At 38.0% G+C, this 13,175-nt stretch overlaps 1 protein-coding gene across 2 annotated transcripts in view; it reads right to left on the reverse strand.

Moving 5' to 3' along the window:
* The window catches only part of CPNE8 (copine 8), a 230,009-nt gene that overhangs the window by 63,311 nt on the left and 153,523 nt on the right, over nucleotides 1-13,175 (reverse strand). For both annotated transcript variants that reach the window (XM_003988551.6, XM_019834813.2), the window contains exon 13: nucleotides 12,987-13,048. In XM_003988551.6, coding sequence (XP_003988600.1) covers nucleotides 12,987-13,048 — 62 coding nt within the window. The remainder of the gene's footprint in view (nucleotides 1-12,986; nucleotides 13,049-13,175) is intronic.

Below are 13,175 nucleotides of genomic sequence, written 5' to 3' on the forward strand. Positions count from 1 at the left end.
TTGAACAACATTCCTCCTAGGAAACGTCCCTGTAGATATGCTTAGTAACGTACATAAAATGTTTGCACCAGGATTTTAACATTGCAGCCTTGTTTATAACAAGAAAATAAAATGGATGCAACTGAAGTGTATATCATGAAAATTAAAAAAAAATTTTTTTACCGTTTATTTTTCAGACAGAGACAGAGTGCCAGTGGGGAGGGGCAGAGAGAGATGGAGACACAGAGTCCTAAGCAGGCTCCGGGCTCTGAACTGTCAGCACCAAGCCCAGTGCAGGGCTAGACCTCATGGACTGCGAGATCATGACCTGAGTCAAAGTCAGAGGCTTAACCATCTGAGCCAACCAGGCGCCCCAGTCACAGAAAAATTTTAGACTAAATTATGTACATCCATATAATGGAAAACTTAAAGTAGATTAAGTAAGTACTGACAAGGATATATACATATACACAATATATTTAAATGAACAAAATATACATTATAGAATATTGTGCACACAAATATCTAACTATGATCATCTCTAGAAGGTATGATTACAGAGGATCTAGCTTCATACTAAATTATGTTCATTTTACCTAATTTTCCTTTTTACTATTCACACTTTATGTTTATAATGCAAAACACAAATATTTTTATGCCTAAAATTTGGGAGACATAATACTTCTTTCCCCCAAACCTGAATATAAAACACTAATAAAATAAGAAAAAATAAAAGTATTTCATTTTTGAAAAAAAAATAATGAAGAATATGAAATAAAACCAAAGTATTTAACAATTTTAAGACTTTAAGTTGTAAGAAATTCTGACTGATGTTCACAAAAGTCAGTAGCCACTTACTGAAACTATACATAATTGTCAATTATTATAATTTTCCTAATTTAAAATGAATGCAGCTCATTATATTCCATGTTACTATTATTCAGAAATTTTTTGTAGTTATGTGTCTGTTTTTTATATGACTTCCCTTCACTGCAGTGCATTTATCTACTTGGAGGTTGAGTTTCTTAATAGCAAGGGTAGAAAGCCAAAATGTTTCAATGTCTAAACAGGTGGAAAAAAAATTGACAGAAATTTATCAATAAAAATAAAAATAATGTACTGAATATTTAGATTAGATATTTATAGCTATACTTCTACCTTGGTTTTCATATTGGTGCTTTCCTCTCAAATTGCTATAATTTGTTATTTTCATACCAACAGAAATCTTTAAGAAAGCTAGGAACATGAAACTTTACCCTTCATTTCTTATAATCAGAACCCATCAGGCATTCTATGAAGTAAGTACTCTGATCAATCCCCATAACTCACAGTTAAATGAAGTTTAAATCTTCATAAATATCTAATAATAAAATTCTTAGATATTCCGCATGCTAAGCGATCACTTTCCATTAGGCTATGTAAATTAAACTGTATTTTTGACTGACATCAATTAGATCATAAATATTACATACATACAGACTAAAAGTTAAGTAAATGAGCTTCTTTTTAATGATTTTTGGAAAAAGAGAAAATTATCAATGAAAATATTACTCATGAAAGAAAGAGGAGAAAGTAGGTGAGCACCAGGGGAAAGAGACCAATGGAAAGATGACTAAAGTTAATTCCCATGAGGCATTTAGCTCTGGCTTGACACATATAAGTAGTCAGAAGATGCTAGCTATTATTATATACAAATTACATTGTATAGTAAGTTGATAGGTTAGAGTAAGTCTTCTGTAAGAATATAAACAATAACTTCAGAGAACTGGAAAATAAATATCATTAAGGCCATGAAAGAGCTGGAAAATCTAGTTGAATGCCATCATTTCACAGATAAACTATAGAACTATAGAGACTCATGTGAACTGTAGGAAACTGAAACTTGGCTATATGAAATTATTTGTCTGCCATTATATGTCATGAGGAGTGTCATGATAAACCACCTCATGGTATCATTAATAAAAATCAGAATTTAAATTTTTACTCAATTGCTTAACAAGTCCTTAAGAGCAAAGACACATAAAGACAGAATACGATAATTATTTTGTCTATTGATGTGCATTTCATCATCAAAAGAAATAGCATATTATTAACAATTCTATATTATACATATTACAAATAATGATAATAGGTAAGTGTGTAATTGCAATATATTTAAAAGATAATACATTTAATATATATACCTACGTATGAAGATAACACATTATATGTAAATAACATTTTTATGTTCTGTTTATGTTCTGAATATATTCATACATAAAGTAATATAAGTCCAGTTAGATTGAAATTCAACCTTTATTTTCCCTGGCCCTATTTGTAAATCAAAAATGGATTCTTATAAAGGAAGAATTAGGGGCGCCTAGGTGGCTCAGTCGGTTAAGCGTCCGACTTCAGCTCAGGTCACGATCTCACGGTCCGTGAGTTCGAGCCCCGCGTTGGGCTCTGGGCTGATGGCTCAGAGCCTGGAGCCTGCTTCCGATTCTGTGTCTCCCTCTCTCTCTGCCCCCCCCCCTCCCCGTTCATGCTCTGTCTCTCTCTCTTTCAAAAATAAATAAACGTTAAAAAAAAATTAAAAAAAAATAAAGGAAGAATTAGAAGACAGGAAGATATGATTATACAGACTCCTGGCAAAAAAACGTCACTAGTGTTTCTTCCAGAACACACTTCCTATACGTAGGAAGTGTGTAAGTCAAAAAAGAATCTTGGAGGTTATAAGCAGCAGAAAAATATGATAACATGATATAGTCAAGACCATCATTGCTCTAGATACTGTAGAAAACCTATTTGGCGTAATTAGTCCTAAGGATCCTCAAAAGGAGAATATGCACAACCAATAAAAGAGATTTAATGGTAACAGATTTTGAAAATGTCTTTTACTAGTAGACTCACATCAAACTATTACTAGATTGGCACTGCTGACAAAACATACAGGGTGTTTCTTTCATATAAACACACATTTCACATGCTCACAAAGTAAAAGAAAACAAAACAAAAACCAAAAGGAAATTTTCACACTTAAAGCTTCTGATCATTATTTCAACACACTAATTATAGCCAGACATAGCAAGCACTTTTTTAAAAATCTTATAAAGAGAATGTTAAGGAATGTCCATTGTTTTACCATCTTTTTTTTTTATCAACTATTATTTATAGCTACTAAGGTGTTTACTTAGACAGGAATCTATTTTTTTAATAACATTTATTTATTATTGAGAGACAGAGAGAGACAGAGCATGAGCATGGGAGGGACAGAGAGAAGGAGAGACAAAGAATCCAAAGCAGGCTCCAGGCTCCAAGCTGTCAGCACAGAGCCCGCCGTGGGGCTTGAACTCACAGACTGTGAGATTATGACCTGAAGTGAAGTCAGACACTCAACCGACTGAGCCGCCCAGGCACCCCAGGAATCTATTTTTTTTAATGTTTATTTTATTTTTGAGAGAGAGAGAGAGCGGGGAGGGGCAAAGAGAGAAGGAGACACAAAATCCAAAGCAGGCTCCAGGCTCTGAGTTATCAGCATAGAGCCTGACACAGGTTTTGAATCCACGAACTATTAGTTCATGACCTGAGCCGAAGTTGGATGCTCAACCAAATGAGCCACCCAGGTGCCCCAGGAATCTATTTTTAATGTTTTACTTAAGAGAGAGGGCGGGGGGGAGGGCCAGAGAAAGAGGGGGACAGGGAATCTGAAGCAGGTTCCAGGCTCTGTGCTGACAGCAGCGAGCCTGATGTGGGGCTCACATTCATGAACCATGAGATCATGATCTGAGCCAAAGTCAGACGCTCAACTGAGCCACTCAGGCGGCTCTACAGGAATCTATTTTTTATGACAAATTCAACTTTCCATTTTCCATCTTCTAAAAATAAAAATATGCATAGACATTGGAATACTAAGGAGAGTTGGCAATGAGGGAGAAAGGGGCCAGAGAGAGGTTGACAGCTCTGATTCCACCTTGCAACTTCCGCCTATTGTAGAGTTCTTGGAAGAGCAGCTATTTCCTTTATGCATGATAAACATCTTGAGGTTCAGATATCTAGAAAGTTTCCTGACCTGTCCCACAATATGGAACAAAAGAGGTCAACTAATCACTGAGCAATCTGAAATTTCTCCATCACTGCAGTTTTAAGCTCTAAAAACACCACCTTCCCTTGATCTCTTCAGATAGGCACACCAACTGTGTTGGGTTGTCCTTTTCCAAACCTAAATAAAGATTCGTCTCCTTTTTCCTTGCTCATAGGTTTGTTCCTGAAGTTCTTTAACAATGGGCGATGAGGATGGGATGTGAAGCAACCTCCTAGGTACCTCCTATGAACCTCTGGACCTGCCAAAGTATACATGGAAGCCCCTTGTTACTTCTCTTCCTGCGGCTTCTATAATCCCAGGAGGTGATTAAGGTACAGTCTTCTCACATCTCCAACCTTGGAAGAGGTCAGGAGACTTTTCTCTCAGCAAATTTCCTCACTTCAGAACTGCTAACAATTCACGCAGGGATTATTCCAATATAAAATGGGTACCAATCTCTCAGAAAGAGCTCTTGCTGATCTGCTGTCATCTAGCCCCCCTGCTGGTTTTATGTATAATAACCACAGCCCAGGGAGCTGTACATTTGTCTCAACCTGGGTTCAAATTACTGAAGATGGTTTAAAACTTCACTGGCCTTGTTGGGGCACCTTTGCTGTCCCTAAATTGGTATATGTAAGAGCAGAACTCTAGAGGCAAAACTATCCTACTTCACAACATCAATAGGAGGTCTATTTTAATTGGTACTCAGAAGCTTCTAAATGAACCAATGATTTCATCATAGCTTCTTTAAAGTCAAAGTCGAAGTTATTGGCCCTAGTTCTGATAATCGGGTACTTTCTTTCACCCCCCTGGTCCAAAACAGAACTTCTAAATCTTTCAAAATTTCCTACCCCCACCCCAAAATTCAGAACAGTTTACTTGACAACTAACATTGACTATCAGTGCCTACAATCTAGGTTCTCCTGACCTTTACCAACTAGTATGCATGCTTGTTGGACCTACACAGGCCCAAGAATGGATGGATAAATCTGGATGGGAAGATTCCCTATGGGATTTTAAACTTCCTTATAATGAAACCCTAGAAAAACCTTCTAGAATAGCTGCAAGTTAAAAAAAAAAAAAATAGCTGCAAATTTAATCAAAGTGATTCCCTATATGTGGCCACTTTCAACAAATTAGAAGGCAATACAAAAAACTACTCAAAAAAAGGAAGAACCTGTTTCAGAGCTTTTTGATAATTCAAAACAAAATTTGTCTGATTCTGGAATCCCTAGATTGGATAAAAGAGCAACCAAGTTGTTAAATTCAATGTTTCCAGAGGGCCTCTTTGATTCAGTCTCAACTCTGGTCAAATAAAATGACGCCAACTCGCAGACCAAAACTCCTTTACCCTTGCAACCGCTGCTAAAAGAGTGGCAAAAGCTGTCAAAGGAGAAAAAGAAAGATGAGTGAATAGACTTTTGAGCTGTCAAAAACAAATGATGAAGTTTATGGCTTTACAAATAGCAAACCCCAAATCCATGCCACAAGTTAAAACATCCAGCTCAACTGATACAACCCTTTTTCTTTTGCAAGACACCTAGACATTTCAACAAGGAAAGCCTGAAATACAAAAGATTCCTCCAAAAGAATCCACAAATCTCAAACACAATTCTCTTATCAGATTAGGGATGCTCTGAGGACAAAGGGGATTTTTCCCTTTCTCCTAGCAAACACCACAGGAGAAATTCCTATAATGATTCAAAATGAAGACCATTTCATTCTCATAGACTCTGGAATAATTTAGTCAGTCTTCAATCCCTTTCTATTTTCCAATCCCCTTCCTTGGAGTAGAAAAGTAGTTACCATGATCGGGGTGACTAATCAGCCACAAAAAAGAAAGAGGAAATATTTTTAGATCTGCCGTCTCAATCTTCAGAATTCCTAATTCTACCTATCTGCCAAATACTACTCTTCTGTCAGTCCACTGCCCTCCCATTCCTAAAGGTACCTGATCAGTTATGGGCAACTTCCTCTACCAATATAGGACACGTAATTTCAGCTTCCCCAATAACCATTCAAATTGATCCACCAAAGCCCTTATCTAATATTAAGCAGTACTTGTCAAGCCTTATGGCCATTAAAGGAATAACTCATATTATTCAAGACCTTATCAACCAAGGATTGGTCATGCCCAGTACGAAATCTTGCAATACTCCCATTTTTTCAGTTAAAAATCCCATAATAGAGGATGGCATTTTGTTCAGGACCTTAGGGCAGTTAACACTACAACCCATCACCCTACTGTTCCTGACCTCTCCACTCTCCTTTCTAATATACCCACTAAAACAACTACTTTTTCTGTTATTGACCTATGCAGTGCTCTTTTCAACATCCTCATGGACCCCCAAAGTCATTATCCTTTTGCTTTTACATGGAACAATCAACAATACATTTGCACAGCCCTACCCCAGGGACACATCAAAAGCCCTATTTCTCTCAAATCCTCCATGCTGACTTGAAAGATTTTGATTTCCCTGGGAAATCTGTACTATTACAATATATGAACAATTTTATGTCCCCCCCCCCCACCCTAAAGGCCTCTCTCATTGACATGAAGTATCTTCTCCAACAATTAGCCAACAAAGGACACAAAGTATCTACAGATAAATTACAATTCTGCTGTGTCTCTGTCAAATTCCTAGTCCACCTTTTAACACTGGTTGGGCTAAAAATAAAACCAGACAGAATTACTACCATCATGCGATTCCCTCAACCCCAGACTAAAAGACAATAAATGAGGTTTCCTGGGTCTTACTGGATCCTATCACCTTTGGATTCCTAGTATTCCCTCATATACTCTCCTGACTGCAACCCTCTAGACCCTAACCCATGGCCTCAAGAGACCTGTGATGCCTTCATACCTTTAAAAAACCAGCTCATCTCTTCCCCAACTCTAGGATACGCTAATTACCAACGGGCCCTTCCTTTTTGTCCATGAACTTTCTGGTAATACCTTGGGAATCCTGACCCAAAGGTATGGAGGCCAACAATGCCCCACAGACTTTACAGGGTATTACAGACTTTAATCAGGCCCTTTGGCCAAAGGATTACCTCTCTGCCTCCATGCCCTAGCAGCCACCTTAATACTCCTTACTGCCACCAAACAAACAAACAAACAAACAAACAAAAAACAACCATACTAAATTCTCCCCTATAGATATTAGTCCCACATACAGTTAAAACTCTCTTAGGGGAACCTGAGTGGCTCAGTCAGTGAAGTGTTCTACTCTTGATATCCACTAAGGTCATGATCTAGTGGTCATGAAATCAAGCCCTGTGTCAGGTCCATGCTGAGAGCAGAGCCTGCTTAGCATTCTCTCTTTCCCTCTCCCTCTGCCCCTCCCACCCCTCCCTCAAAATAAATAATAAAAAAATAAATAAACATTTGGAAAAAAAAAAAAACCTCTTAGATTCCCACACCAAACATCAATCCGCCAGTCCATCTATCCTTTCCAATCATTCCACACTCTTGTCCTCTTCTCAATCTGCTACCTGACTTCCCTTACCCCTCAAAGATTCAACTGAATTCAGTTGCATCCTTGTAACTGACTCATTACTTACTACTCAATTAGACCTTCATAAATCTCCCCTACCAAATCCACACTTTACTTGGTTTATTGATGGATCTTACATTAAAAATGGTCAAGGAAAATACAGTGCAGGATACTCTGTAGTATCCACTGAAAAAAAGATCAAAGCAGGCTCCTTGCCCCAGGCTCATTAGGCCCAATAAGCTAAATTACATACTCTAACAAGAGTATGCCAATTGGCAATAAATAAAGCTCTCACTGTCTATGGAGCAGATATGTTTTTGGGGTTGCCCATGATTTTGGTATGCTCCAGAAACAATGAGAGTTTCTAACATCCTCTGGCCAATCCATAAAAACAAAACTTATATATGAAAACTGCCTTGACACCATTCTCTTTCCCTTTTAGGCTTAGCTATTATAAAAATTCAAGCTCATTCCAACCTTGATATCCCTGAAGCCAAGGGCAATCATGCTAACCAGGCTGCCAAAAATGTGGTGCTTCAAACTTCTAATTTGCAAACAACCATCTGTATGACCTTCATTCCCTTAACCCAAATTACTTAAAACAAACTCAACAAAACATGACTGAAGATGTAAAGGAGAAATGGATGAAACAAGGCTCCTAGGAGAACTTCTCCAAGACAACCTTTGGGTGGGACCAAATAACAAACCTGAACTACCAAAAAGAGCCCAAAGAGCTCCTTTAAAAATTTATCCAAGATATGGCACATTAGGGCACAAGTAAAATTGTCCAGTGGGCACAACAGCAGTATCGGAAACCATCTCCAACTGTTGCCCAACAGATATTTCAAAAATTTTCCCCTTGCACAATCCTGCAGAACCATATCATGCTGCTTTAGGTCAATTCTCAGTGGGCCATTTGACGTCTTGCAAATTGATTTCATCCAGCTTTTCCCATTTACCAAATATAAATATGTATTGGTAATGATCTGTAAGTTTTCTCACTGGACCAAGGCATTTCTTTGTAGGCAGGCAACAGCTAAAGCAGTGGCCAAAAACCTATTAGAAAAAAAATCATTCCCAATTGGGGTATTTCTTGACAGCTACATAGTGATCAAGTAACCCATTTTACTGGTCAAATTGTCCAAGAGATCTGCAAAATCAGTTTTTTTTTGTTTGTTTGTTTGTTTTTTAAGATCTGCAAAATCTAATCCATCTTTCAACATTTTCATTGCATCTACCATCCTCAACCCTCAGGATTAATTGAACAAACTAATGGCATAATCAAAACTCAATTGGCCAGGGACATCTGGGAGGCTCAGTTGGTTGAGTGTCCGACTTCACCTCAGGTCATGATCTCGCGGTTCCTGGGTTTGAGCCCTGCATCAGGCTCTGTGCTGACAGCTCACAGCTGCTTCAGGTTCTGTGTCTCCCTCTCTCTCTGCTCCAACCCCAGTTGTTCTCTCTTTCTCTCTCTCTCTCTAAGAATAAACATTTGAGAAAAAAAAAACAAAAAAACCCTGGTCCCAAACCCTGCCTCTTGTCCTTTTATCTAAAATCTAGCCATACTGGAAAAGCTCAATTGTCTCCATTCCAAATCATCACTAGGCATCCTATGAACCTAATCAAGGGTCACTTGCCCTCCACTTTGTTACAAGGAGAAATTCTCCAGTACTGTAAGGGACTTCTGCAGAATACATAAGAAAAGGCCAAACTTGTTAAAAGATTCATTTTACAGAATGTTCCTGGGAGATGAAGAAAATACTCATGACCTTAAGCCTGGAGATCCAGTATACTTGAAGAGACATCAACTTAAAGATTCTTTAACGCCAAAATAGGACCTTATTAGGTATTGCTAACCAACTCGTGTGCAACAAAGCTACCAGGGCCCAACTCATGGATTCACATTTCTCATTTAAAAAGGACTCCAGATCCTGAAAACAACTGGTGAGCCACTCCCCTTTCAGAAGATATCCCAAGACCCAGAACTGAAACAGACAATATCCAATGAAATAACTGAAACCCGAGATCCAGCACCAACCCAGAACTCTACTTTTACTTTAGTTCTTATTTTTTCACCTTTTGTCTCATTTTCATCACTGTTCTATTGCCCCCTCCCAAGACTGGCTTGAAGTTTTATGACCCTTAGCTCTTCCTGTGGCTTGAGTTCTTAAATGGAGACTTCCTTATGACCCTCAGGCTTTAATAAGACTTAGTCCTATAGTCCCTACCCTTTGTTCTCAACTCCTATACAAATTCAAGAAGAAAAACCAGTTAACAATATCCGTATTGCTATGTTCTATCAAAGAGAGAACCCCTGTGATTGGAATACTAATATCATTGTTAAGCCTTCCCAAACACAGCCCATGTCCCAAACATACCCCCTAAAAATTGTTGGGTATGTTATTATAACCCATACAACACTCCAACCAAATACAAAAATACTCTCTATTAACTCCCCTTGGTTCAAGAAGATTGTCCCACAGATAATGATCATTAAGATCATGCACAACACCTCTAGTCAAATATAATTGTTCCCCCTCACTCTCTCAAAGGTACCCTAACCCCATTTGCTTTAACCTCTTTTCCTTGTTTTGACATTACTCCTGTCCACAATTTCACTTCTTAAATAAGATATGTCCATCTGGGACCTAGTCTTGTTTCTACAGATGTAAATCTCACTTTTGCAGTCACTGATCACTACAATCTATCAAGCTACAACCATATTTTATCCACGTCCCCTAATGTTACTCCCCTCCACCAGGTCATCGCAGAACAAAAGACAAATGATGAAACTTACTATCAATACTTGGGTCCAGTGATTTCCCAAGGAATGACATATAGAAAGTCTCATCAGTGGAATATGTGTAAGAGGTTTTGCTATAATCAAACTAATCCCAAATTCTATCCTTACTGTGTGATCTCCACAAACCCTATGTTGCAGGACCTCTATCTTCCTTCTGTGCCAATTTTTCCTTCCCCATTATCAAAAGCACCACTCTGAACAATAAAACATGAGCAACTGAATCTTGGTCTGGTTCTGAAGGGTGTATTTTTATCTGTGGCAGCCCTCTTAATTATCTGTCCTTATATGGGAAACACTTATGGAAGAACTAACCAAGCCTTAGCCTTCAAAAGCATTAACAATACCTGGGTCACTGGACACTGTACTCTAGGATTCATATAACCCAATCTGTCTACCCTATCCACAACCCTACCCCTAATAGAACCCAAAGGGCTTTAGGTATAATAGTTGTTGGATTTGGTCTGGCTATAGGCATGCTGGCCCCCTGGGGAGGATTTTCTTATCACAAACCTACCCAATGTAATCTCACAAATGTCTATAGGAATTATCCCACGAAACTGGCTCAGCCCTACAAAATTTACAATGACCCTGGGACTCTCTTGCTTCAGTAGTCCTAGACAATCAAATAGCACTTAACTACTGGTTGGTAGAACAAGGGGGTGTCTGTGCTGTTGCTAATATCTCTTGTTACTCCTGGGTAAATACTTTGTTCAACATGGAATTAGAAATTAAAAAAAAAAAAAATTCACACAGGGCTCTTGGCTTCACAATATCAACAAACCCACCTCCAACATATTAAAAGCTACCTACCATCATTCAATCGCTTTAGTTGGTTGCCTAACAAAACAGGAAATATCTTTAAACCTGGACTACAATACTGAATGAGACTATTAATGTTTGGATTAAATATCTGGTTGCTATATAAAATATGTTTTGTTTGTTTCCAGAAGTGCCTCTCTTCTCCTCTTCCACTCCCAAGCTAATTATGATGACTTAAGCTTCTGTGTATACTGCTCCAATGTATATCCCTATGCCCCCTATGAAGGACTGGATAGAACCAAGCAGACAAGCACTTGGGCAACAAGGAACTCTACCATAATGAGTTTCCCCCACCTTAAGTGACCATGGTGATGTTTCATACACCAGTGATCAAAAAGGGGAAATGAAGAGGAAAAGGGGTGAAGGAACAGTTGACAGCTCTGAGTCCATCTTGCAACTGTCACCAGTTGGAGGTCACAGAACAGTCACTTACTAGAATCAGGATAATCATTTTGAGGTTTAGACACCTAGAAAACTTCCCCCCAACTCATAATACTGAGCAAAAGAGGCCAACCAATCACTGAGCAAATGATACCAACTGAAATTTCTCCCTCATTGTGGTTTGAAGCTTTAAAAACACCACCTCCTCTCATCCTTTTTGGACAAGCACACCAGTTGAGTTTGGCTGTCCTTCTGGTTTGTAAAGCTAAATAAAGATCCATCTCCTTTCTCCTTATTCACAGGCTCACTCTTGAAGGTTTTAACAGCAAACATTTTTTTTCTACTTTAGTACATTTTCTTTTAACTTTATGGAAACAACCACCATAGCTTCTGAGTCTGTGCAGCCAGGTGGCACATTGCAAGATGTCCATATATAGCATTGGTTCTCCACTTAAGCAAGTATAGTTTTTGGTTTTTGTTTGTTTGTTTGCTTAACTAAGAGCAAAAAGGTCAAGCTCTCTGTTTTTTGGTCAACTATCTTTGTTCCTTTGGCCTCTTCATCCGTTTCCTCCGCCTCATGGCATTCTATTCATGAACTGGCGTTAGGAAAAAAAAAGACTGCTAAATCATAATTAGGAAGAGGTTTACAAGCGTGTTGTCTCTGGCTGCTATTATTTGTCATGAAGTTACTAAACACATTCAAATTTACCTCTCACCATTTTTGTATGTTGTAAATGTAAGTAATAGCAAATAAATTACAATATGTGGACATTTTAGATGGTATGGTAATGAATGATTGTATTCTATCTCTGGGGATGCTTGTCCCTAAAAAAACAGGGACAACTAGGTTAAAAATAGAAACAAAATGGAAAAAATAACCCTCCCCATTCACTAGGGTATAAGAATCCATACTATATTACCAACACAGACCCTGTTTGGACTCTGAAACATTTCAAGAAAGGTTGCAAGAACATTTTTTTTTTTCTGAAATGTATTCTTGCCTGGAAGTGTAGGGAGCAACTAAGTAACTATTCACCGTTCATTTCTGCATTATGATTTTATGACAAGATACATTCTTTAATATTCTGGAGCTCAAATATACACTTACAACAAGCCCTTAAGCTTTTCTTCTATCTCAAAAATAATAAAAAGTGCCATATGTTAGGCAAGTGAAAATACTCTCTGAAAGTACATATAATAGCTTTATCTGCAACTACTATTAACACAATGAAATTTTTTTCTCTTGGTCAAAGGAAAGTTACAGTTTTCCCCCAAAGTAATAGCTCTTTGTGTTTATCTCCTGAAGTCTGTAACACAAGTGCAAAAAGGCTGCCATCAGGCTATATTAAAGTTGATCATTTCAGTTGCCTGTTACCTAGTGGTAGAACTTGCTAGACACAATGGAAGAAATGTTTAAGCAATGAAACAATTTCAGAGAATGACTTACCCTCCTTTAATATAGTCAAGGAATGAAACTTCTGTTTCTACCAAAAAAGAGAGTAAGGTTACCTGAAAAAGAAAAGGGAAGAAACAAGGCAGAAATTACCTGCTGGTACTAACTGAAACCTAAATGGACTTTATTCTAACTATTAGAGAGGAACTCATATTTCATATTAGAGAGGAACATTACATTTTG

The sequence above is a fragment of the Felis catus genome, chromosome B4 (genome assembly GCF_018350175.1).
Source record: "Felis catus isolate Fca126 chromosome B4, F.catus_Fca126_mat1.0, whole genome shotgun sequence".
Classification (NCBI taxonomy): Eukaryota; Metazoa; Chordata; class Mammalia; order Carnivora; family Felidae; genus Felis; species Felis catus.